A 27,176-nucleotide genomic window follows, 5' to 3' on the forward strand; every position below is an offset into this window, starting at 1 on the left:
ATCTGTTTGTTGACTTGGCATTCGAAGACCTTAGATAGGCAGGGCAGGATGGATATAGGTCTGTAATAGTTTGGGTCCAGGGTGTCTCCCCCTTTGAAGAGGGGGATGACCGCGGCAGCTTTCCAATCCTTGGGGATCTCAGATGATACGAAGTAGAGGTTGAACAGGCTGGTAATAGGGGTTGCGACAATTGCGGCGGACAGTTTCAGAAATAGAGGGTCCAGATTGTCAAGCCCAGCTGATTTGTATGGGTCCAGGTTTTGCAGCTCTTTCAGAACATCTGCAATCTGAATTTGGGTAAAGGAGAAGCTGGGGAGGCTTGGGCGAGTAGCTGCGGGGGGAGGTTGGAGTAGCCAGGAGGAAGGCATGGCCAGCCGTTGAGAAATGCTTGTTGAAGTTTTCGATTATCACGGATTTATCGGTGGTGACCGTGTTACCTAGCCTCAGTGCAGTGGGCAGCTTGGAGGAGGTGCTCTTGTTCTCCATGGACTTTACAGTATCCCAGAACTTTTTGGAGTTAGAGCTACAGGATGCAAATTTCTGCTTGAAAAAGCTGGCCTTTGCTTTCCTGACTGACTGCGTGTATTGGTTCCTGACTTCTCTGAACAGTTGCATATCGCGGGGACTATTCGATGCTATTGCAGTTCGCCACAGGATGTTTTTGTGCTGGTCGAGGGCAGTCAGGTCTGGAGTGAACCAAGGGCTATATCTGTTCTTAGTTCTGCATTTTTTGAACGGAGCATGCTTGTCTAAGATGGTGAGGAAGTTACTTTTAAAGAATGACCAGGCATCCTCAACTGACGGGATGAGGTCAATATCCTTCCAGGATACCCGGGCCAGGTCGATTAGAAAGGCCTGCTCGCAGAAGTGTTTTAGGGAGCGTTTGACAGTGATGAGGGGTGGTCATTTGACCGCGGACCCGTAGCGGATACAGGCAATGAGGCAGTGATCGCTGAGATCCTGATTGAAGACAGCAGAGGTGTATTTGGAGGGCAAGTTGGTCAGGATAATGTCTATTAGGGTGCCCATGTTTACGGATTTAGGGTTGATGCCATACATGTTTAATGCTTTTTGACCTGTCCCCAAATTAATGTCATTGGTTCAGAGTTTGTTTTGGTATTTTAACCTGCGTGTCGTGATCGCGTTTGGTGTAGGGGGACAAAATAAATGTATGCACGATAGCGCATGAACGCAGCAGGTTTTGGTTCCGTGTTAGTAGTCCTAAAAATAAAAATACAGCCATGATGGCATTTACAGAGAAGAAAAGAGTAAGTGAAATTATATAATGAAATACAGTACCAGACAAAAGTTTGGACACCTACTCATTCAAGGATTTCTCTATATTTTTTACTATGATATAAATTGTAGAAATATAGTGAAGGCATCAACACTATGAAATAACACATATGGAAACATGTAGTAAGCAAAAATGTGTTAAACAAATAAAGATATATTTTATATTTGAGATTCTTCAAAGTAGCCACCCTTTGCCTTGATGACAGCTTTGCACACTCTCTGCATTCTCTCAACCAGCCTCATGAGGAATGCTTTTCCAACAGTCTTGAAGGAGTTCCCACATATGCTGAGCACTTGGCTGCTTTTCCTTCACTCTGCGGTTCAACTCATCCCAAACCATCTCAATTGGGTTGAGGTCGGGTGATTGTTGATGCCAGGTCATCTGATGCAGCACTCTATCGCTCTCCTACTTAGTCAAATAGCCCTTACACAGCCTGGAGGTGTATTGGGTCATTGTCCTGTTAAAAAATGAACGATAGTCCCACTAAGCGCAAACCCGATTGGATGGCGTATTGCTGCAGAATGCTGTGGTAGCCATGCTGGTTATACATCACAGACAGTGTCACCAGAAAAGCACCCCCAAACCATCACACCTCCTCCTCCATGCTTTACGGTGGGAACCACACATGGGGAGATCATCCGTTCACGTTCATTGCTCGTGTTTCTTGGCCCAAGCAAGTCTATTCTTATTATTGGTGTCCTTTAGTAGTAGGTTCTTTACAGCAATACGAAGGCCGGATTCATGCAGTCTCCACTGAACAGTTGATGTTGAGATGTGTCTGTTACTTGAACTCTGTGAAGCATTTATTTGGGCTGCAATCGGAGGTGCAGTTAACTCTAATGAACGTATCCTCTGCAGCAGAGGTAACTCTGGGTCTTCCTTTCTTGTGGCGGTCCTCATGAGAGCCAGTTTCATCATAGCGCTTGATGGTTTTTGCGACTGAACAAATTTTCCAGATTGACTGATCTTCATGTCTTAAAGTAATGATGGACTGTCAATTCTCTTTGCATATTTGAGCTGTTCTTGCCATAATATGGTCTTGGTCTTTTCCCAAATAGGGCTATCTTCTGTATACCACCTCTACGTTGTCACAACACAAATGATTGCCTCAAATGCATTAAGAAGGAAATAATTTCCACAAATGAACTTTTAACAAGGCACGCCTGTTAATTGAAATGCAGTCCAAGTGACTACCTCATGAAGCTGGTTGAGAGAATGCCAAGAGTGTGCAAAGCTGTCATCAAGGCGAAGGGTGGCTACTTTGAAGAATCTCAAATATAAAATATATTTTGATTTGTTTAGTTACTACATCATTCCAAATGTGTTATTACATAGTTTTGATGTCTTCACTATTATTATACAATGTAGAAAATAGTAAAAATAAAGAAAAACCCTGGAATGAGTAGGTGTGTAGATCAGGGCTTGGCAGCCAACCCTCTTGGAGAGCTACTTCTAGGCAGGATTTTCTACAGTTCTATTTTAGAGGGATAGGGCACCCAAATTAATTACATATTTACATGTTGGTTTCTTATGGACAAGGAGAGACTGCAATCCATCATATGGTTAGTCACTGCCACCAACCATTAACATGGGCATTTTCTAACCAAAAAACAATGCCATACAATATCCCCCAGTTAGCAAACATTGTATCTCTTTGGGCTTCTTGCGGTCAATTTGCAGTCTACAAATGATTTGTTCTGGCCCCCTGACCAAGCGCTCAAGATGAAAACGGACCCCGGCTGAATCTAGTTGATGATATCCCTGGCCTAAGCTATGTGATAATATGTAGAATTGCAGGAAATTAGCTTTAAAACGGTTTGTTTTCTATGGGGGGGTCCTGCACAACTCCAGGGCTGTGCAGGAAAGATCATTGCCACCCCTCCCACCTCGGTCACTCTGGCAGACGGTTCATGTCACCCATGACCAAAACCACCCACCACCTGAACAGTTTCTTCCCCCGGGCTGTGGGCCTCACCATCTGGCCCATAGAAACTAAAGGACTATGCTGTGGGCCTCACCAACTGGCCATATGGCCCATAGAGACTAAAGGACTATGCTGTGGGCCTCACCAACTGGCCATCTGGCCCATAGAGACTAAAGGACTATGCTGTGGGCCTCACCCACTGGCTATCTGGCCCATAGAGACTAAAGGACTATGCTGTGGGCCTCACCCACTGGCCATCTGGCCCATAGAGACTAAAGGACTATGCACTCTATCCTGCACACCGCATCAAGGCATCTCTTCACTGTACACTAAATAACTGCACTAAACTGCATTGAACTCTGTCCATCTCTCTGCATTTAGATATACTCATACTGATACTGTAAATTTGTACATCCACTGTATATCAACCGTATACAAACTGTACATCTGCTCATTCTCTTATAGCTCTATGCTCACTCTGCCTAGTTGTATATAATGTATATCAACTTTGTTTAAACTCCGTTGCCTGTATTCTGTCTCTAAATGTTGTCTATCACTAGCAGGACCATATCACCAAGTACAATTCTGAGTATGTGTAAATGTACTTGGTGAATGATTCTGATTCTGATAACATGAGTTACCTGTTCATATAAACCTGGTTGCTGGGTTGCTAGGCAATTCAGTTTTGTTTTGAAACACCATGTTAACTAATAGTTTTTGGAGTTACAAAAAGTTTAATATTGTATAATAGGTATAATAGTTTAGATTTATTTTTATGAGGTTTGGTGTGTGCATCTTAAAAGGTGTATGAACAGTAGTGTTCCAAGAATGTCCTATTTTGGTCACCATTTGACCTCTATGTTAAATGGTTTAAAAGTATGATGTTGAGTAGCAAAAATAAACATGTAGGCAACTCAAGTTAGATATATGGTATTTGAGACCAAGTTAGTCTGAAGGGATAGGAGTTTTTCATATATATTTTTGTTGAGTCATAAATCTGGAAAGACAGACATAAGCAATGGTAAATAATCTGACCCAATTAGTCAACTGAACTGCCTTAGAATGGCTATGGTAGCCTCTGAGTTATGAGCAAACTCACAGAGCTGTTTACACCCATTTCTTTCCTTTTGTCATCTTTTATTGATTTATGGCCGGTATTATATTTTCATATATTCTGCTGGTGTTTCTGAAGAAGGAAGTATTAGGATGATTTCTTGAGTGATCCAACAGTATCTACCTTGCCTTGATGCATACACAGATGTTCTGTTCATGACTTTTTAAAAGAAAATCATATTCCTGACTCCCAGCCACACGCACATTATCTGAATGCTTTTGTATAATTTTGACCTTTGGGCAGAGTTGATGGATCCATTCACATTGAAATCACATTGAAACCTGACAACTGGTTCTAATAATTACAATTTCCTTTATGTCACATTTTTAAAGTTGAATCAATTAGCAGACACTCTTATCAAATCAAATTGTATTGGCCACAAACACATATTTAGCAGATGTTATTGCGTGTGTAGCGAAATGCTTGTGTTTCTAGCTCCAACAGTGCAGTACGTAACAATTCACAGCAATACACACAAATCTAAAAGTAAAAGAATAGAATTAAGAATATGTAAATATTAGGACGAGCAATGTCGGCGTGGCATTGACTAAAATACAGGAGAATATAATACAGTATATACATATGTAATGAGTAAAGCAGTATGTAAACGTTATTAAAGTGACAGGTCCATGTCTATGTATACGGGGCAGCAGCCTCTAAGGTGCGCATTTGAGTAACCGGGTGGTAGCCATCTAGTGATGGCTATTTAAGTCTGATGGCCTTGAGATAGAAGCTGTTTTTCAGTCTCTCAGTCCCAGCTTTGATGCACCTGTACTGATTTCGCCTTCTGGATTGTAGCGGGGTGAACAGGCCGTGGCTCACGTGGTTGATGTCCTTGATTATATTTTTGGCCTTCCTGTGACATTGGGTGCTGTATGTGTCATGGAGGGCAGGCACTGTGCCCCCGGTGATGCGTTGGGCAGACCGCACCACCCTCTGGAGAGCCTTGTGGTTGCGGGCGGTGCAGTTGCCGTACCAGGTGGTGATACAGCCTGACAGGATGCTCTCAGCTACTGTTTAGTCAATGAACAGCATTCTTACATAGGTATTCATCTTGTCCAGATGGGATAGAGTAGTGTGCAGTGCGATTGCATCGTTTGTTTATCTATTGGGGCGGTATGCAAATTGAGGTGGGTCTAGGGTGTCAGGTAAGGTAAGGTAGAGGTGATATGATCCTTAACTAGCCTCTCAAAGCACTTCATGTTGACAGAAGTGAGTGCTACGGGGGGCGATAGTCATTTAGTTCAGTTACCTTTGCTTTCTTGGGTACAGGAACAATGGTGGACATCTTGAAGCAAGTGGGGATAGCAGACTGGGATAGGGAGAGATTGAATATGACTAAAAACACTCCAACCAGCTGGTCTGCGCATGCTCTGAGGATGCGGCTAGGGATGCCGTCTGGGCCGGCAGCCTTGCGAGGGTTAACACGCTTAAATGTCTTACGTCTGCCACTGAGAACAAGAGACCCCAGTCCTTGGGAGCGGGCCCGCCGTCGGTGGCACTGTATTATCCTCAAAGCGGGCGAAGAAGGTGTTTAGATGGTCCGGGAAGAAGACAACATGGGTGCCTTTCCCTTTGTAATCTGTGTTTGTCTGTAGTCCCTGCCACATACGTCTTGTGTCTGAGCCGTTGAATTGCGACTCCACTTTGTCTCTGTACTTACATTTGCCTGTTTGATTGCCTAACGGAAGGAATAACTACACTGTTTGTATATTCCCAGTAACCTTACTATGGTTAAATGTGGTGTTTCGTGCTTTCAGGCTTATTATCCAAAGCAACTTAAAGGAAGAATTAGGGTTAAGCACCTTTCACTTAGTCGGCTCAGGGATTCAAACCAGCGACCTTTAACCGCTAGGCTACCTGCCACCCTATATTCTATATTATTGGTTTATGTCATTGACAGAAAACCCAGTGGGGATTTCACCCAGGAGATATGAGACCTTATGCAAACTATTTCTATTCTCCAGTATTTGCATGTGTTCTTCTTTGTATGGGGTATAATGTGCCTGCCTAATACAATATATACAGTATGTCTGTACATAAGCCACTCTTGTGTAGTCGGCAGCTGCTACAGATTGCTGCAGCTCTCTACTAACTGGACTGTGGTCGGCGTTGCTATCAGATAGCCCGGGCTGTGCTGCTGTCCACACTTCTCCATTAGCCCCAGTAATGAGGCTGATCACATGTGGCCCTCTAGTCCATACTCTACCGCAGCAGCCAGGCACAGACGTGTTGCAGAGCCAGGACCAGCTGTCTTCAACATGACTCAACTACTGTTTAAGGACGTTGGGAAACGGCGCCGTCTGCTCTGCTACGTGGAAATAGCATTGCTGTCTGCTTTGCTATCATCCATCTTGTCCTGGGTGCCTTTGATCAAGGCTCGGTGGCCGGTAGCCACTAAACAAAACATGTTTTATTTGGGTTGGTTTAAGGACGAGTGTCTAAGGTTCAGCACACTGTGTTCCTGTAACAATCGTTTAGAATGCTGCTCAGCTGGTTCAACAGCTAGCTTCTGTTCGTCGAGGGAACCACAAGGCAAGTTGGGCATCTGTTCTTCATTCACATTGGAATGGGATACCTTTCCAAAGTGGAGAGGGTTTCGATGAGAGGGGTTTCATGTCCTTGCTCTAGACGAGGAAGGATGTGACAACCATAGATAATCTCAACCATCCATGCCCTGGGATAGTCTGTTTTACTGTAGGTAAATCTGGGTGGCCTCCTTTATGTTCAATATGTTAGAGACATTCATTTTCCCCAAGTAGCACATTTCCAATGGAACAATTGCCACGTTATGTGCAAAGGACCCAGCAATGGAGTTTTTATTGTTGTTGTTACAATGAACATAATCCAGGCCCATATATGATTTTATGAAAAGACCCTTGAACGAGTTCATTGAGATCACAATGATGAACAGGGAACGTATTCAACCTGTCTTTGTTCAATCAACTGGAGTAAAACAAAGCAACACTAATTCCCTGCTAGGTCTTATGAGACAAATCAAAACATGGCCACAGTAATACCCTGCTTCCTCCTTGACCTCAGCATAATGAGGACGATATATGCAGGTGGCACGCAGGGCCCCGTCTCACTCCTGCCAATCTCCTACACACAGCATTTAATGGTTAACTGTCCTCGCCGCGGTCCTGTAATCACTTTGTTGCGCTTAGAGCCTCTAAGAACTCGCTAGGGCCCTCTGAAGCAGTGGTCCATCATGCTGTTAAGCATGGGCGATTCATTTCACAGTCATGGTGAGGGTTTGGCCCTGCACCGCTCCGAACGTTGTACAGACTGGAGAGTCAGCCTGATAATAGAAGGGTGAGAGGAACAGATGTGAGAGCTAAAGTGTTTATCTCTGTGTAAGAGAGGCATACCAGAGAGACATTGCTCTGAATGGACAGATTGGAGACTGACTGAAGATTTGACATGCTCCTTATATTCACACAACTTTTGTTTGCTACTTCTTCTTGGTAATACTCAAGTAGTAGAATCCAAAATGCTTATAAAATATGAATGGAAGAAAAACTACTGATGTACAGTTAATGCACTTGAATTAATGTGACATTTATTACATGTAAATTTGCAGTTTTATGTGTGAAATAGCTGTTTTACATTTTACACGTGAAACTATATTTTCACATGTATTTAATTTAGAGTTCACATGTTAACACCACCTTTTCACATGTAAGGCGGCTAATATGTTGTCACCTCACATGTGAATTTCAGTATCAAATTTGTGGTTTCATGTGAAAATCGTATATTCACTTTCACATGTGAAAAACATTCACGTGATTGTTTTTCACATGTGAACTTACAATTCCATTGGTGAAAGTGAGATTTTCACATATATATATATTTTTAAACATGTGATTGTTTTTCCCGTGAACTTGCAATTCCACATGTGAAAGGGAAAATCGAATTTGCCGTTTCACATGTAAAAAAAACGGACTTTAAGTAACGTTATATTCTCCTCGCATGAGAAAAGATAGTGTTAACATGTTGCACTATCAATGTTCCACAGGGTGGAATTAGGGTGATCACATCTAAAATGCCCAAATGCAGAACAAGGGAACGATTTTGCGGGACATTCGCAGAACAGTTTTTGGGGGGCAGGTTAATGGATCACGTTCAAATGGCGACATAGTTCTACTGTATGACGGTATCTGCCTGTTAAAGGGTCAATCAATCTTTAGTTGCTACATCCATTTTTGGACATATAAATAAATTATATATACCCATTGATTCTTAAAGAATATAACGTATGAGTTTAGTTCAGCTGTTACCCATCAGAACCCAAAATATAACTTTGTTTTCCTGCAATGTTTGTTAACAACTACTGCATAGCCTCAAAACATGGTTAAAATGATAGTTTTGATATCATGGACAGTCAGCTTGTGCCATCAAACCCCTGCAACTTATTCAGGACAGCAGTCCCTATCCCTCTTCCGAAATCACCTGAAACCCTACCCTACCTCTTCAAAGAGTGTCATAAATAATACCCCTTCTCATCTCAACCAGACTTTGGTACTTTATTGAGGAAAAGTGTACTTACTATGACTGTGATATGTGTTTGTCCCACCTAGCTGTCTTAAGATGACTGCACTAACTGTAAATCGCTCTGGATAAGAGCACCTGCTAAATAACTAAAATGTTAAATGTAATCCATAGTGTAGTCTATAGATTTCAGAGGGGTTGCATTTCTCCAGCCCTGCCCTCTGCTTTTTACCACAACTGTGGCAGGGAGTCAACTTTGTTGATGTTTCAATGAAGGATTGCTGCTTTAAACACATTTAATAGAGTAATAGTGTTATTATATGGTGCAATCCTCTAGTGACTGAGTTACTTTTGTGCTGTTAATATCAAGCCAAACTTAATAAATCATTGCAAGGAAATAATTTCGAAATGCGAGAAGAAATGAATTTTAAATGGATGAAAAAAATAATAATTCAGTCATTGTTTTTATGGTAACACGATTTTTAAATAAACACATCCTTCTTTCCTGCAATTTTCCCTATCTTTGGATGTTACCCTGGCCTATGCCTTTCCTGCCTTTTTTCCAATTGTAGGTTTTGGCACATTCATTCCAGCAACATAGCACCCTGCATCCCCTGATGGTTTGCCACTGAGGCTAAGCAGGGTTGGTCGTGGTTGGTCCCTGGATGGTAAACCAGATGTAGCTGGGAGTGACGAAAAATAACATGTGAACTCAAAAAAACCATTTGTCTGACTCATGAGAAGATAAAAATATATATTTTTTCATCACGTGAACATTTTCCCATGATTTGTTCACACGTGCCCGAAAACCATGTTTTTTTTGTAAGGGCAGTCATCTCAGAACAACCAGCGCTGGTGAATTTAATTAATTTAAGTGACTAATTCTCTCCACACAAAACACATACATTATGCTTTCAGACCAAGGATAAACGTGGATATCATCCTTCTACATTTGACAGTCCACATTCGTCACTCTGGATTATACATAGGAAGATAGGAAATCTACAAAATGAGTGGTAAACTGTGTTAACAGATGCAGTGTTACAAAAAATAAATAGATCATTAAGCTATAAGGCACGAGGGGGTGTGGTATATGGCCAATAAACCACAGCTATGGGCTGTTCTTACGCACGACGCATCACGGAGTGCCTGGACATAGCCCTTAGCCTTGTTATATTGGCCATAAACCACAAACCCCCGAGGTGCCTTATTGCTATTATAAACTGGTTACCAACATAATTAGAGCAGTAAAAATAAATGTTTGGTCATACCTGTGGTATACTGTCTGATATATATCATATATCAGCACATATCAAAGCTGCAGGCTAACAGGATGACTACACAGCTCGCATTGCAAAATAAATTTAGAAATCTATATCATTCAATTATTGCACCCACACTGCTCGCGCGTGCCAACGAGCTTCTGCGTAGCCAAGGGCTAAAATAGAAGTCAGTTCTATTTGTGACGCAGATCGCGCTGCAAGTCCTGCCTCTCCCATCTCCTCATTGGTTTATAGAAGCAGGTACCCACGTGCCATCACCTGATTGGTTATACCCACGTGAGTGACTGAAAGACGAACGAGGTCAGTGGCGGTAATGCACCTAATTTATGAAAGTTGCCAAATAAAAAATATAAAGTCAAGAGAAGAAAAAGCCTAGGAGAGATGACTAGAAACGATTCAGTTCACCGTTTTATGTGTGGATTAATTGTCGGAGTAGAGGACCTTGTGCATTTCAGGTAAAATAACAACTCCATGTTTATATCCCAGAACAAATTAGCTAGCAACAGCAAGCTAGCTAAATAGGACAAATGAGCTAGCAAGTGCAAGCTAGCTAGCTAAATTGCCATGAATGTTTAATGCTTTTCGACCTGTCCCCAAATTAATGTAATTGGTTCAGAGTTTGTTTTGATATTTTTTTTCCTGCGTGTCGTTTTCGCATTTGGTGTGGGGGGGACAAAATATATTTATGCATGATGCCGCATACGCGCATCCAGTTTGGGTTCCGTGTAAGGTTAAATCTAGACTTGGTTTTCTCTATCGTAATTGCTCCTCTTTTTTTATTTGATTTACCCCAGCTGCCAAACTAACCCTGATTCAGATGACCATCCTACCCATGCTAGATTACGGAGACGTAATTTATAGATCAGCAGGTAAGGGTGTTCTCGAGCAGCTAGATGTTCTTTGCCATCCGGCCATTAGATTTTCCACCAATGTTTCCTATAGGACACATCACTGCACTCTATACTCCTCTGTGAACTGGTCATCTATGTATACCCGTCACAAGACCCACTGGTTGATGGTTATTTATAAAACCCTCTTAGGCCTGACTCCCCACTATCTGAGATATCTACTACAGTCCTCACCCTCCACGTACAACACTCGTTCTGCCAGTCACATTCTGTGAAAGGTCCCCAAAGCACACACATCCCTGGGTTGCTACTCTTTTCAGTTTCCTGCAGCTAGCGACTGGAACAAGCTGTAACAAACACTCAAACTGGACAGTTTTATCTCCATCGCTTAATTTAAAGACTCAATCATGGACACTCTTACTGACAGTTGCGGCTGCTTCACGTGATGTATTGTTGTCTCTACCTTTCTTTTTTTTCCAAATCAAATCAAATTTTATTTGTCACATACACATGGTTAGCAGATGTTAATGCGAGTGTAGCGAAATGCTTGTGCTTCTAGTTCCGACAATGCAGTAATAACCAACAAGTAATCTAACTAACAATTCCAAAACTACTGTCTTATACACAGTGTAAGGGGATAAGGAATATGTACATAAGGATATATGAATGAGTGATGGTACAGAGCAGCATACAGTAGATGGTATCGAGTACAGTATATACCTTTCTTGCCCTTTGCTGTTGTTTGTGCCCAATAATGTTTGTACCATGTTTTGTGCTGCTACCATGTTGTGCTGCTTTCCATGGTGTGGTGTCATGTATTGGTGCCAAGCTGTTGTTGTCTTAGGTCTCTCTTTATGTAGTGTTGTCTCTCTTGTCGTGATGCGTGTTTTGTCCTATATTTGTTTAATTTTTAATCCCAGCCCACTGTCCTCACAGGAGGCCTTTTGGTAGGCCGTCATTGAAAATAAGAAGTTGTTCTTAACTGACTTGCCTAGTTAAATGAAGGTTAAATAAAAATAAAATATACCACGGCTGTCAGCCAATCAGCATTCAGAGCTCGAACCACCCAGTTGATAATATTCAGTAGTTGACTTCAGTGCATACCATATTTAAGGTGAGTTTGTGACTCATTCCAAAGTGCCTTCAGAAAGTATTCATACCCCTTGATTTATTCCACATTTTGTTGTTACAGCCTGAATTCAAAATGGATTAAATATATGTTTCTCACACATGTACACACAATAATCCATAGTGACATAGTGAAAACATGTTTGTTTTTTTAGAAATGTTAGCAAATGTTTTGAAATATCTAATTTACATAAGAATTCACCTTTGGCATCGATTACGGCTGTGAGTCGTTCTGGGTAAGTCTCTAAGACCTTTGCACACCTGGATTGTGCAACATTTGCCATTTTTGAATTCCTCAAGCTGTCAAATTGGTTGTTGATCATTGCTAGACAACCATTTTCAGGTCTTGCCATAGATTTTCAAGTAGATTTAAGTCAAAACTGTAACTAGGTCAATAACAGGACAAAAACCTTCCTTTGCTTAGCTCTATTCTGTTTCTTTGTATCATAAAAAACTCCATAGTCCTTGCCGATGACAAGCATACCCATAACATGATGCAGCCACCAACATGCTTGAAAATATAAAGAGTGGTACTCAGTGATGTGTTATGTTGGACTTGCCCCAAACATTTTTGTTTTCTGGACATAAAGTATTTTTTTTTGCCACAATTCTGTAACTGTTTTAAAGTTACCATTGGCCTCATGGTGAAATCCCTGAGCGGTTTCCTTCCTCTCCGGCAACTTAGTTAGGAAGGATGCCTGTATATTTTTTGTGACTGGGTGTATTGATACACAATCCAAACGGTAATGACTTCACCCTGCTCAAAAGGATATTCCATTTTTATCCATCTACCAATAGGTGCCCTTCTTTGCGGTTGAATCTGTGCTTGAAATTCACTGCTCGAATGAGGGGCCTTACAGATAATTGTATGTGTTTGGTACAGAGCTGAGGTAGTCATTCAAAAATCATGTTAAACACTATTGTTGCACACAGACTGAGTCCATGGAACTTATTATGTGACTTGTTAAGCACATTTCACTCCTGAACTTATTTAGGCTTGCCTTAAGAAAGGGGTTGAATACTTATTGACTCAAGACATTTCAGCTTTTCATTTGTAATTAATGTGTAAAAATGTTGAAAAACACAATTAGACTTCTACATTAGTGTGTGGGGTAGTGTGTATAGGCCAGTGACACAAAATCTAAATGTAATCAATATAACATTTGGGCTGTGACAACAAAATGTGGAAAAAGTCCAGGGGTGTGAATACTTTCTGAAGGCACCGTGTCATCCTTTATGATGATGTTATCATGACACATCAGATATCCCTCATCCCTTCAGCAGAGCTGGTCTTCATATTGTTTACGGAAACAGTCACCGACAGGAAAGAATTCCCAGCATCGCTCCTGGTACATTTTCCATACGTAGGATTCCTGTCAAGGACAAGTCAACAGTGTCAAGGGCAACAGGAATTCATATATTAGGCTACATCATGATCTTTCATGTAACTTTATGCACAGAATAGGTGGATATCAGCAGTATTACCTGGCCCGTGTGTTCTGTTTCATCTTTATTAATGAGGTACATCACAAAGAATCTGTCAGGAGAGAACAGGTTGAGAGACACATTGAGAAACTCCTACCAACATGTGACTGTTACAGGCAGTAGAACATGGTCGATTTGGAAACAGGGTTGAGGCTTTCACAACAAAGAAATGGAATCTCATTCTACTCTATTGAAAATGTACGCTATACGTTACAGTACACAATAACAGTAAGTGTAACGGAGTCAGATCGTACCGGATAAACTCACCCCACAGCTTGAATTGGCGCCAATGAATTTAATCCTTTTTAGTGGGCAACTAGTTAGTACATTCTAAAGCAGCACAGTCACGTGTTGGCGAGGCAGAAGGCTTGAGCTAGTGGTGCGCGGGTCAGCTGTTTGTTCACCTGCAACCGCTAATAACCCATCCGCCCGACTTTATGTGATAAAGTGAATCTCCGAGGCCCGCAACCAACCCTAACCCACTAATATACAAAAATGCCTTGTAGGTTTCAGTCAGAGACAGCGGGGGAAAAATTGACAGGGGGTGCAGGATTTTTTTTGTCTGATTTAGTTCATATTTATACATTGGTAGGCTACTTGTCTATAATTAGATACATGCAGCTTCCTTTCTGTTATTATATGTTGTCCTAGAACACTAAATAAACTGTTGCTCACCAGAATAATGTCAGAAATGATAGAATGAATGCTTAAATCTAGTTGACAACGGTAAAGTTCTCTGTCATCTCTGCTTTTTTTGAGGAGCAAAGACATTTAGGGACCGTGGAGAAAATGCAATAACTTTTCTTTACAAAATTCCCAAATGACATCAGTTTGACCGAATGTAACGAAATAAAAAGCTAGGAAAACCTAACATGTTTCTGATAAGGTTTCAGTTTGGCTTGGATGCATATTTTATGGAGTTGAAATATTATCTGTTTTTATGATGCTTATAAAGCACCTCTACACTCTTTTTCTTTCCACGTTGTTACGTTATATCCTTATTCTAAAATGGATTCAATTTTTAAAAATCCTTAGCAATCATGAAGTGTTTAGAGTGATTAGAGGGACTGCCAGGCCATTAGCAAGTTGGGTAGGCTACCCATCAGCGCCATTAATTTGCCCAGTTTTAGATGTGATTACCGTGACCAACAATAACAGGGAATTTGACTGCCATCATGACTCGTGACTGCCATTGTGGCGGGAATATTGTCACGTCGAGAGCTCTAAGTCAGTTTCCATTTAACCCATTTGAAGAGTAGGCTACAGTTCCCTTGACGTACCATAGGCCTATTTGAAATCTCTGTCTTGTGACTGTTGAATTTGTATAGCGCCTCACAATCATCACACAACATACCCACTATCATCCTCTTTTACCACTTCAAAACGTTTCCAAAACATTACTTTTCTGGCCCTCCCTTCTCTTTATTTACAACTTTCCATTTCACAGCTTTTCTCCTATTAAATGAAACTCCGACATTGTCCTTTTTGCCTCTGTGGATTGACGTTAACTTTACGAGTCAACCCGCGCATTACTAGCGTGAGCACAAGTACTGGCAAGGATATTGTGAGCAAGGAAGCAATACTGCTAAGCAGCACAGTGATGACTGTTACATAACCACATGCAATGTTAACTGGCCTTAGTAAACTATTGTGGATGTATTGTCTAATTTTGATGGGGAGGCCGGTATAATTGACTCGCCAATTATAACGATGTCAGTGATTTCCAACTCATAATAAAATAATAAGTTTCAGCTTACATGATTAGAGATGCATATCAACCAATAGTGCTAAAATAAAACACCCTAAATAATTAAATGGGTTATTAATATTGACATTAGTAATAAACTGTTGAAGAGAGCTAAGAGTGGCCATTTAAGCATTGATCACCACATTTAATGTAATAGTATGTATTGACATCTATATACAGTGGGGCAAAAAAGTATTTAGTCAGCCATACAAGACCACTGAAAATCTCCCTCGATCTGGGGCTCCACGCAAGATCTCACCCTGTGGGGTCAAAATGATCACAAGCAAAAATCCCAGAACCACATGGGGGGGATCTAGTGAATGACCTGCAGAGAGCTGGGACCAAAGTAACAAAGCCTACCATCAGTAACACACTACGCCGCCAGGGACTCAAATCCTGCAGTGCCAGACGTGTCCTCCTGCTTAAGCCAGTACATGTCCAGGCCCGTCTGAAGTTTGCTAGAGAGCATTTGGATGATCCAGAAGAAGATTGGGAGAATGTCATATGGTCAGATGAAACCAAAATATAACTTTTTGGTAAAAACTCAACTCGTAGTGTTTGGAGGACAAAGAATGCTGAGTTGCATCCAAAGAACACCATACCTACTGTGAAGCATGGGGGTGGAAACATCTGCAAAGGGACCAGGACGACTGATCCATGTAAAGGAAAGAATGAATGGGGCCATGTATCGTGAGATTTTGAGTGAAAACCTCCTTCCATCAGCAAGGGCATTGAAGATGAAACGTGGCTGGGTCTTTCAGCATGACAATGATCCCAAACACATCGCCCGGGCAACGAAGGAGTGGCTTCGTAAGAAGCATTTCAAGGTCCTGAAGTGGCCGAGCCAGTCTCCAGATCTCAAACCCATAGAAAATCTTTGGGGGGAGTTGAAAGTCCGTGTTGCCCAGCAACAGCCCCAAAACATCACTGCTCTAGAGGAGATCTGCATGGAGGAAGGGGCCAAAATACCAGCAACAGTGTGTGAAAACCTTGTGAAGACTTACAGAAAAGTATTGAGATAAACTTTTGTTGTTGACCAAATACTTATTTTCCACCATAATTTGCAAATAAATTCATAAAAAATTCTACAATGTGATTTTCTGGATTTTTTCCCCTCATTTTGTCTGTCATAGTTGAAGTGTACCTATGATGAACATTGCAGGCCTCTCTCATCTTTTTAAGTGGGAGAACTTGCACAATTGGTGGATGACTAAATACTTTTTTGCCCCACTGTACATTTCCTGTTGGACAAGTGAAGCTCCACATGAATTGAGATGCAATCAAATGTGGACATGATAATGATTCCTTCAATCATGGTCATATTACTGCCTACAAAACTACATTACACCTGTAAAAATATCTGATGGAAGTACATGACAAGCAATTACCTTATTTCAAAAGTTTAAAAAAAAATACTATAAGAAAATGTTCTGCTTAACAAGTCGTGTAAGGCAGAGGTATGATATGTCAGCAATCATCGTATGACAGGCATGTCATTCCTGTGATTGTGGGGTGGCAGTGTTGCGAGCATGTTAGTCCAAAGCCTAGACGTCAGGCACATGACGCTACAGATGGCAGGTTTATTTAAGTAAAGTGTTACATATCAGTGAAACTAGACCGCAGGTATCAACTCACAGATAGTTGGCCAGGTTGTGTTCCTGCAGAGTGTGTGTTTCGAATCCATGGGGCACATTGTCCAAGTAGTCATTCCCAATTCCACAGATGAAACACTTGGTCTACAGGAAATAAAGAGAGAGGTATCTCACATTTACATAACACATTTATAGCACATGCATATTGTTCCATGTGAATAACATAAAGAGACAAGCGACAAGACAAGTACTTATTGTGTTAAAGATAGTGAATGCATTCCCCTAATTCTAACTCTGCTTTAGTTGTTTTCATGCTAGAAGTAATTTGTAATATTGTAAAAGGTCATTCATTGTAGACTGGGAAATCATGAGGGCTGTTAATCAGTTAACTCGAGTTAACGTTTTTGTAATTTTAGTGCACAATTTTTTGAAATAATTGAAAATACACTGAAAACATCCAAAATACATAATCTGCTGTGCCTTTGGAAAATATTTAGAGTATTTTTCCACATTTTGTTACATTACAGCCTTATTCTAAAATGGATTAAATACAAAAAAAATCTGAATTAAATCGACACACAACACCCAATAACGACAAAGCAAAAACAGGTTTTTAGAAATGTTTGCAAATGTATTAAAAATACATAACAGAAATACCTTATATGCATAAGTATTCAGACCCTTTGCTATGAGACTCAAAATTGAGCTCAGGTGCATCCTGTTTCCATTGATCATCCTTGAGATGTTTATACAACTGGATTGGAGTCCACCTGTGGTAAATTCAATTGATTGGACATGATTTGGAAAGGCACACCCCTGTCTATATAAGGTTCCACAGTTGAAAGTGCATGTCAGAGCAAAAACCAAGCCATGAAGTCAAAGGAATTGTCCGTAGACCTCCCGAGACAGGATTGTGTCGATGCACCAATCTGGGGATGGGTACAAAAAATGTCTGCAGCATTTAAGGTCCCCAAGAACAGAATGGCCTCCATCATTCTTAAATGGAAGACGTTTAGAACCACCAAGACTCTTCCTAGAGCTGGCCACCCGGCCAAACTGAGCAATCAGGGGAGAAGGGCGTTGGCCAAGAACCCGCCGAGTTCCACTGTGGAGATGGGAGAACCTTCCAGAAGAATCCGCCCCATTTTTAAAATGTTGTCTAAAATTACATACACAAATCTAACTGCTTGTAGCTCAGGCCCTTAAGTAAGGATATGCATTTTCTTGGTACCCTTTCAAAGGAAACGTGAAAAGAATGTATGAAAACATAACACAATAGATCTGGTAAAAGATAATACAAAGAAAAAAACAACCGTTGTTTTTGTATTTTTTTTGTACCATCATCTTTGAAATGCAAGAGAAAGGCCATAATGTATTATTCCAGCACAGGTGCAATTTAGATATTGGCCACTAGATGGCATCACAGTATGTACAAAGTTTTAGACTGATCAAATGAACCATTGCATTTCTGTTTTTAAAAATTGTAACATGACTGCCCAAATGTGCCTAATTTGTTTATTAATAACTTTACATGTTCAAAATGGTGCACTCTTCTCAAACAACAGCATGGTATCCTTTCACTGTAATAGCTACTGTAAATTGGACAGTGCAGTTAGATTAAAAAGAATGTAAGCTTTCTGCCAATATCAGATATGTCTATGTCCTGGGAAATGTTCTTGTTACTTACAACCTAATGCTAATCACATTAGCCTACATTAGCTCAACCGTCCCGTGGAAGGGACACTGATAAAAGGCACATGACAGCCTGTTTTGAGTTTGCCAAAAGGCACCAAAGACTCTCTGTTCTAATGAAACCAAGATTGAACTCTTTGGCCTGAATGCCATGAGTTGCGTCTGGAGGAAAACTGGAACCATCCCTACGGTGAAGCATGGTGGTGGCACCATCATGCTGTGGGGATGTTTTTCAGTGGCAAGGACTGGGAGACTAGTCAGGATCGAGGGAGATGAAAGGAGCAAAGTATAGAGAGATCCTTGATGAAAACCTGCTCCAGAGTGTTCAGGACCTCAGACTGGGGGGGAAGGTTCACCTTCCAACAGGACAACAACAATAAGCACACAGCCAAGACAACGCAGGAGTGGCTTCGGAACAAGTCTCAATGTCCTTGAGTGGCCCAGCCAGAGCCCGGACTTGAACATCTCTGGAGAGATCTGAAAATAGCTGTGCAGCGACACTGTACATCCAACTTGACAAAGCTTTAGAGGATCTGCAGAGAAGAATGGGAGAAACTCCCCAAATATAGCTGTGCCAAGCTTGTAGCATAATACCCAAGAAGACTCGATGCTGTAATTGCTGCCAAAGGTGCTTCAATAAAATACTGAGTCAAGGGTCTGAATACAAAAATTTATAAAAACTGTTTTTGCTTTATCATTATGGGGTATTGTGTGTAGATTGACGAGGGGAAAAAATGATTTAATCAATCTTAGTACAAGGCTGTAACGTACCAAAATGTGGAAAAAGCTAAGGGGTCTGAATACTTTCTGAAGGCACTGTTTCTACCTAAAATCTACAATGCGATGTAAAAACAAATTGACATTGAGGTTAAAGTGTGCTTCTCAACAACGTGATTAATCACAGCACATCTGACAATTAACATTTTACGAGAGACACTTATCCAGAGCAACATAGTAGTGAGTGGATACAGTTTCAGATTTTTGGTGGTTTATACTGGTCCCCCATGGGAATCGAACCCACAACTCTGGTGTTGCAAGTGCCATGCTGTACCGTCTGAGCCACACGGGACTTGACTACATTTATTTTCTTCATTTGACAGCCCTAGTCATCAAATTATGAAATTAACACATTTGCATTTCACAAGATCAAGTCATTATGCAGCAAATACACTCTCCGACTTTCAGAACACATTATTCCTTAAAGTGGTGTGTGCACGTGCACATGCATCTGAGTGTTGTCTCTAAAAGGTTCCAATCTCCTTCAATTTAAAGATGTATAGGGATGCAAATATGTATTTTCTGATAAACCACAGCCCAGGTTATCTGCATATGCAATTTACAACTTTTTTTCAAAACATGGTCTAATTATCTCCATCTCATTAGAGATAAGTGTATCCTCATTAAGACTACTGATTGAATAACATGCTCTGACAACACTATCTGAATCCGCTTAAAACATGAGCCACAGTCTCATCAATTTACACACTGATTAGAGTTGACCTCAAGATAACATATGGCAAAACCAATATTGTTACCGCACCCAAAAGTGCACTAGGGTAGGGTAGGGTAAGGATAACTTCCTTTGATAAGTCACTTTTACAGATAATGTTTTAGGAAATGTTTGAAAGAGAGAATTATAGGTGCGGTAGGTTCTACAAATAATTACATAGGTGTGTGTGAATGTTTTAAAGAAAGCACGTAACTTATCTCACCTCCATGTCCTCTTTCACCTGCTCCTGCTGGTCACGGAGCTCCCCAAAGGCATCAATTATCAAACCTACAGGAAACACAGACTTGAGTGTTGGTGTCACAAGTATTTGTGCATGATTAACTGACAGGTTACAGGAGAACTTTAAGACACTGGAGGGATAAACAGATACATTAGCATTGCTCGATTCTCAATAACATATGAAATATTCATAAAGACTGACAAATCTATCTGACCCACTGGTGAATAACGGAGAAGAATGTGTGTGTGTGTATAGCGTCTACATTCTGTCTCACCCTGAATGATGGCCAGGAGGATGACGATGACGAAGAAGAAGAAGGTGATATCAAAGATGATCCTGACCACCTCAAACTCGTCCCCGGCCGGGTCCTCAATCTCATCACCGATGCCACCCCCCGCTCTCACACCCACATACATGTGGAACATATAGCACTGGAGAACAAGAAGGAGTAGCCAATTGACTTTGCTACTTAACATTGCTGGGGTAGTCCATGGGGCATTCACAGCTCTTATTGTGAACGAGTTGAGCAGTCTTATTCTTTAACTAAACATGTCGTTGCTGAGATATTGCATGCATGTACATATCTACGTGCCATACTAACATTACTGGTGAACCTTCAAGTCTGGTGTATTGTATTGTAATGCAATGCATTTCTAAAGCATAACAAGTCTGTCTGTCCTGAGTGAGTGACAGTGAAATCCATATTGGAATAAAACAGACAAGACCATATTAAAGTGGAGAATTCATTCCCATTGAGACAAAGAGCCCAGCTCAGGCTGGAGAGGGTTATCTTAATCCAAGTGTCCATCAATCTAGGGTGGATATAGAGGGGCATTAAGGCAAAGGCTATGTTCACCTCAACTATGGGCATCACTGTCAGAAATCCTTCTCTTTGGCTTCTCAGACTCCGTGGCTAGTTTAGACTATGTGTCAGTGTGTCTGCATGCATGTGCTACTACATGTGCTGAACTCACAGTGAGCATGTCGTCACATTTCATGTCCAGAGCTACTCCATTTTCACTCTTGTTGTAGAACTTGCGGAAAAAGTTGAAGGCCACCACGGTGTAGAGATACACCACCACTGCCAGCAGCCCCAAAGTCAGGACCAACTGACAAACATATACAGCATTATAAAAATGTAATATTCTCTAAACCCCCCCCACCCCACACGGCAACAGGGTTTTATAGTTGCCTATACTGTACCTGTTTTCCATTGTGGGTAACAGAGGTCAGGATGGTTCTAAGGGTCTTAAAGCCCATGGCAATATCCAACAGGTGAGCAGCGAAGAAGAAGTTATTATAGTGGCCCAGGACAGACATGGTCATATACCATGCCAGGTACAGGAAGGACTGTGTACACACACAAGATAAGACAGGAAGACAGCTTGGGTACATCACAGACACTATAGCAGCTATCATCATATGGTCTACATTATCATCTATGGAAAACAATGACTGTAAAACACATACAGTGGGGCAAAAAAGTATTTAGTCAGCCACCAATTGTGCAAGTTCTCCCACTTAAAAAGATGAGAGGCCTGTAATTTTCATCATAGGTACACTTCAACTATGACAGACAAAATGAGAAAAAAGATTCAGAAAATCACATTGTAGGATTTTTAATGAATTTATTTGCAAATTATGGTGGAAAATAAGTATTTGGTCACCTACAAACAAGCAAGATTTCTGGCTTTCACAGACCTGTAATTTCTTCTTTAAGAGGCTCCTCTGTCCTCCACTCGTTACCTGTATTAATGGCACCTGTTTGCACTTGTTATCAGTATAAAAGACACCTGTCCACAACCTCAAACAGTCACACTCCAAACTCCACTATGGCCAAGACCAAAGAGCTGTCAAAGGACACCAGAAACAAAATTGCAGACCTGCACCAGGCTGGGAAGACTGAATCTGCAATAGGTAAGTAGCTTGGTTTGAAGAAATCAACTGTGGGAGCAATTATTAGGAAATGGAAGACATACAAGACCACTGATAATCTCCCTCGATCTGGGGCTCCACGCAAGATCTCACCCCGTGGGGTCAAAATGATCACAAGAATGGTGAGCAAAAATCCCAGAACCACACAGGGGGACCTAGTGAATGACCTGCAGAGAGCTGGGACCAAAGTAACATAGCCTACCATCAGTAACACACTATGCCGCCAGGGACTCAAATCCTGCAGTGCCAGACGTGTCCCCCTGCTTAAGCCAGTACATGTCCAAGCCCATCTGAAGTTTGCTAGAGAGCATTTGGATGATCCAGAAGAAGATTGGGAGAATGTCATATGGTCAGATGAAACCAAAATATAACTTTTTGGTAAAAACTCAACTTGTCGTGTTTGGAGGACAAAGAATGCTGAGTTGCATCCAAAGAACACCATACCTACTGTGAAGCATGGGGGTGGAAACATCCTGCTTAGGGGCTGTTTTTCTGCAAAGGGACCAGGACGACTGATCCATGTAAAGGAAAGAATGAATGGGGCCATGTATCGTGAGATTTTGAGTGAAAACCTCCTTCCATCAGCAAGGGCATTGAAGATGAAACGTGGCTGGGTCTTTCAGCATGACAATGATCCCAAACACACCACCCGGGCAATGAAGGAGTGGCTTCGTAAGAAGCATTTCAAGGTCCTGGAGTGGCCTAGCCAGTCTCCAGATCTCAACCCCATAGAAAATCTTTGGAGGGAGTTGAAAGTCTGTGTTGCCCAGCAACAGCCCCAAAACATCACTGCTCTAGAGGAGATCTGCATGGAGGAATGGGCCAAAATACAAGCAACAGTGTGTGAAAACCTTGTGAAGACTTTTACAGAAAACATTTGACCTCTGTAATTGCCAACAAAGGGTATATAACAAAGTATTGAGAAAAAAATTTATTGACCAAATACTTATTTTCCACCATAATTTGCAAATAAATTCTTTAAAAATCCTACAATGTGATTTTATGGATTTTTTTTCTCATTTTGTCTGTCATAGTTGAAGTGTACCTATGATGAAAATTACAGGCCTCTCTCATCTTTTTAAGTGGGACAACTTGCACAATTGGTGGCTGACTAAATACCTTTTTGCCCCACTGTATGTAAGGATGAGTCATCATCATATATACAACACAGTAGGATGATAAAGTAAACGTCTGCTTTACTTACGTTGTCAGTGAACACTACTCCTAGTTTCCACACCTGATACTTGACATCAATGGAGTTTAATCTGAAACAGACATATCTAGTCAGTATTCTTAGGCATGGATACATCCCTGTCTGGTCTCTTCATTTAAGGGGACACCCTCAATACAAATAAGAGAGTCATACAGGTAACTGTAGATTTCAAAAAGTACTTAATCTCAAAACCATGAACCATAAATGAATAACCCAAGGAGGCCGAAATGCAAAAATAATATCACTGATTTAATTAATGCTCAAAAGAATACAAAAAGTGAGAGTGCAAGGTGCTAAAAATTCAAAAGGAACGGAGCATATCGGCCTCCTTGGGTTATTCCTTTTCATGGTTTTGAGAGTGAGTACTTTATTATATCTACACATATTTTCTCTCCCACGCACCGGCCGCCTTTCATTCCAGCCTGAGCACAAACCCTCATACTAGCTTTCTTCATGCGGTTAACTGCCATAATAAAAGGAACACTTGAGTAAATGAGGGATACAAAGTATATTGAAAGCAGGTGCTTCCACACGTGCTGTTCCTGAGTTAATTAAGCAATTCAAATATTTATATAACCCTTACATCAGCTGATATATCAAAGTGCTGTACAGAAACCCAGCCAAAAAACCCAAACAGCAAGCAATGCAGGTGTAGAAGCACTGTGGCTAGGAAAAACTCCCTAGAAAGGCCAGAACCTAGGAAGCAATTAACATCCCATCATGGTTAGGGTCATGTATAAAAATACCCAGTTGCCAGTTATTTTGGCTACCATGGCTAGAAGAGATCTGAGGGGTCTCAAAGGAGCATAGGGGGTTTAAAGGATGTGTGTATGTCACCAGATCGCAACCCAATTTAATACTTTTGGGAGATTCTGGAGTGGCGCCTGAGACGGTGTTCTTCATCACCATCAACAAAACACCAAATTATGGAATTTCTCGTGAAATAATGGTGTCGCATGCCTCCAATAGAGTTCCGGACACTTGTAGAATCTATGCCAAGGTGCATTGAAGCTGTTCTGGCAGCTCGTTTATGTTGGTGTTTCTTTTATTTAGGCAGTTACCTGTATATTGTACTTAACATAGAACTCCTTGAGTTTGAATAACCACATATTACTCAGATATGTAACCAAAAGAACTCACACGTCCTGTTTTATAATTTGTCATTACCATTTACAAAACACATTGGATTATTGCAATACAACCTGATTCAAATTGCACATTACTGCCACCTTCTGTCAAGACACTTCAGAATGTACTACATATTCTGTTTTATTCTCATTTCTTCAAGTAAGTGATACACACAGACACACCCACGCCTGACATCAGTGCTGTCACTTTAGCCGATAATGCTCAAAGTGCTGCTGAATACAAGGTCATGTTTTCTTTGTAAAGTGTCCGTCGTTGAAGTCATGAGGTGGATAACAATAGCCAAACATCCTTAAAGCGTATCTGGAATAACAATTACATATTCTATTTAGTTTAGAGACAAACATTTGTGGGGATTCTATAGATGGGTTGGCTGGCAATGTCACGAAAATGATGGGTGCGCATTGTTGAGGCAGAAGTCCGTGTAGTGTTATGATTCTGAACGGTCAGATAGCTAGCAACAACGACAAGAAGCTGCCATGTGGGGAATCGTAGGTGGCTCGTTTCAGATAGTTTTATGTTCTTATTGATACCATGTCTTGTTTGGAGACATTTTGACTCATATAGCTAACCAACAACTGAAACAATGTATCTGAGAGACAAGTGCTCATTGTGCAAATGTATGTTTTCAATAAACATTGGAGACGAAATATAGTTTACATGTTGTCAACTATCTAAGCCAACCCGGTCTGTTTTGCCACACAATTATGCACACGTCGGTTTTGATGCTAAACAACCAACACGTCTATCTATTCCTGGCTAGTGAAGGGTGTGGCTACAGTCGACTTAGTTCAGCGATGTAAGTTAGTGACTGATAGACCTAGACTCTAGCCTCACACAGAAGGTATGTACAGTACAGAACAGTATAGTACAGTAAACAGTACATGGATTTAAGGGATCACACATATCCACTCACAGAGCAGTCCAGGCTCCGTCTCTCCTGGGCCTTCTCCTCTCTTGTCCCTCAGAGCTGAAGTCGAGAGCAGCCTTATCCAGCCCCAGCAGCTCACTGATGCGGTCACAACCATAAAACTTCCCATACTTGTCCATCACCTGAAGAGAAAGGTTGAGGGTGATTGACTTTAACGGCAATGCTATGGAGAGAGTATAATTGCTTAAGCCATTACATGGTTCATAGATCTCCAGTCTCTTTTTATTACACTAGACTGTGCTGTGATATATGGGTAGACGCTGACGCAACTATACACAGAGAATCATGTGAGGTGAATAGGGCTACTGTACCTACCTTCCTTTTCACAAATTTATCCCAGTAATTACTGGGAAATGATCTGAAACAAAAAACATAATTGAGCATCATAAAACACAACTTATTATTTTGTAGAATAAATCAAAGAGTTCTACAGTAAAAGTTGTAATGGTCTATGAGAGTCTATGAGAGAGATCTGCGCATGCACAGTGATGCACTGACAAACTGGTTCTGTATGTCATTCCAGAATTCAGCCTGCTCCTCACTGAACTACACGGAACTGTAGATCAGATGAATGTAGGACTTTAGAGTGTTGTAGTTAAACCATGTCTTGTTAGCCGATAGACAGGGTTTATTAAGCAGCTATAAAGGCCCTATGAGAGGACTGACTGTGTGGTGATGACAAGCCTGTCCCATTGGCCTTTGATGTCCTCATCAGGTGGCTGCTCAGTGACATAGAGGCCGTCAAACTCCATCTTCCTCGACACGTCTTTCTCCCGCTTAAAAATAACCAGCGGGACCTACAGTAGCAGCCAATCACAAACAACAAAGTGATACAGTAAGTAGAAAAAACACTTACTTTAAAGCTCACATTTAAAATGCACTACATTTTATCCTTACACTCTTAGAAAAGATATGCTATCTAGAACCTTAAAGGGTACCTCGGCTGACCCCACAGGAGAACCCTTTTTTTCTACCTGGAACCAAAACGTTCCCCATAGGAAAACCCTTTTGGATTCCAGGTCGAAACCTCTGTAGAAAAGGTTCTACACGAAACCCAAAAGGGGTCTACCTGCAACTAAAAAGTGTTCTCTTATGGGGACAGCCAAATAACCCCTTTGGAACCCTTTTTTTCTAAGAGTGTAGTTGGTGCTGGAAAACCAAAGATGTGTAGCCCTCATCTAATTACTAGCTACTATAAACTAAAGACAGAATATGATGTAATGTAGATTGACGCAACACTCATTGGTATGCACTGTCACAGAGGACTGATTGGCTGTCTGTTCCCTGTGAGCTATTGTACCTTCAAGCAGTAGTAGCCAATGATACAGCAGAAAGAGATGAGGGTGTGAGCGATGGACAGGAAGCGGAGAGAGGGCTCCATGTAACCAGTGCTCTCCTCCAGGACAAACTGCATACTGCCTGAGGTGTTGTCATTGACCAAGGGGCCTTCTTCATCCAGGTCCTCTGAGCTGTCGTATAGCACTGCCACCTTCTCCTCTTCCTCACTTACAGAAGATGATGACACCTGGGACACAGTAACAATTAGACAGTTAAGGACAGTGAGACAGTCATTCAATTTCACAGACCAGCCGAAAATGTCAATTTAAATATTTGCACTGG

At 41.2% G+C, this 27,176-nt stretch overlaps 1 protein-coding gene across 1 annotated transcript in view; it reads right to left on the reverse strand.

Moving 5' to 3' along the window:
* Positions 1–9,560: 9,560 nt before the first annotated feature.
* LOC115136514 (ryanodine receptor 2-like) overlaps positions 9,561–27,176 on the reverse strand; it is a 94,520-nt gene continuing 76,904 nt past the window's right edge. Inside the window, exons 91-102 of the mRNA XM_065023157.1 lie at positions 26,857–27,081; positions 26,223–26,353; positions 25,872–25,914; positions 25,542–25,678; positions 23,471–23,531; positions 21,535–21,681; positions 21,306–21,440; positions 20,606–20,762; positions 20,314–20,378; positions 16,953–17,053; positions 13,571–13,622; positions 9,561–13,458 (exon numbers count right to left, since the gene is read on the reverse strand). Of these exons, the coding sequence (XP_064879229.1) occupies positions 13,363–13,458; positions 13,571–13,622; positions 16,953–17,053; positions 20,314–20,378; positions 20,606–20,762; positions 21,306–21,440; positions 21,535–21,681; positions 23,471–23,531; positions 25,542–25,678; positions 25,872–25,914; positions 26,223–26,353; positions 26,857–27,081 (1,350 nt within the window). The 3' untranslated portion in view covers positions 9,561–13,362. The remainder of the gene's footprint in view (positions 13,459–13,570; positions 13,623–16,952; positions 17,054–20,313; positions 20,379–20,605; positions 20,763–21,305; positions 21,441–21,534; positions 21,682–23,470; positions 23,532–25,541; positions 25,679–25,871; positions 25,915–26,222; positions 26,354–26,856; positions 27,082–27,176) is intronic.

Source organism: Oncorhynchus nerka, linkage group LG10 (genome assembly GCF_034236695.1).
Source record: "Oncorhynchus nerka isolate Pitt River linkage group LG10, Oner_Uvic_2.0, whole genome shotgun sequence".
Classification (NCBI taxonomy): domain Eukaryota; kingdom Metazoa; phylum Chordata; class Actinopteri; order Salmoniformes; family Salmonidae; genus Oncorhynchus; species Oncorhynchus nerka.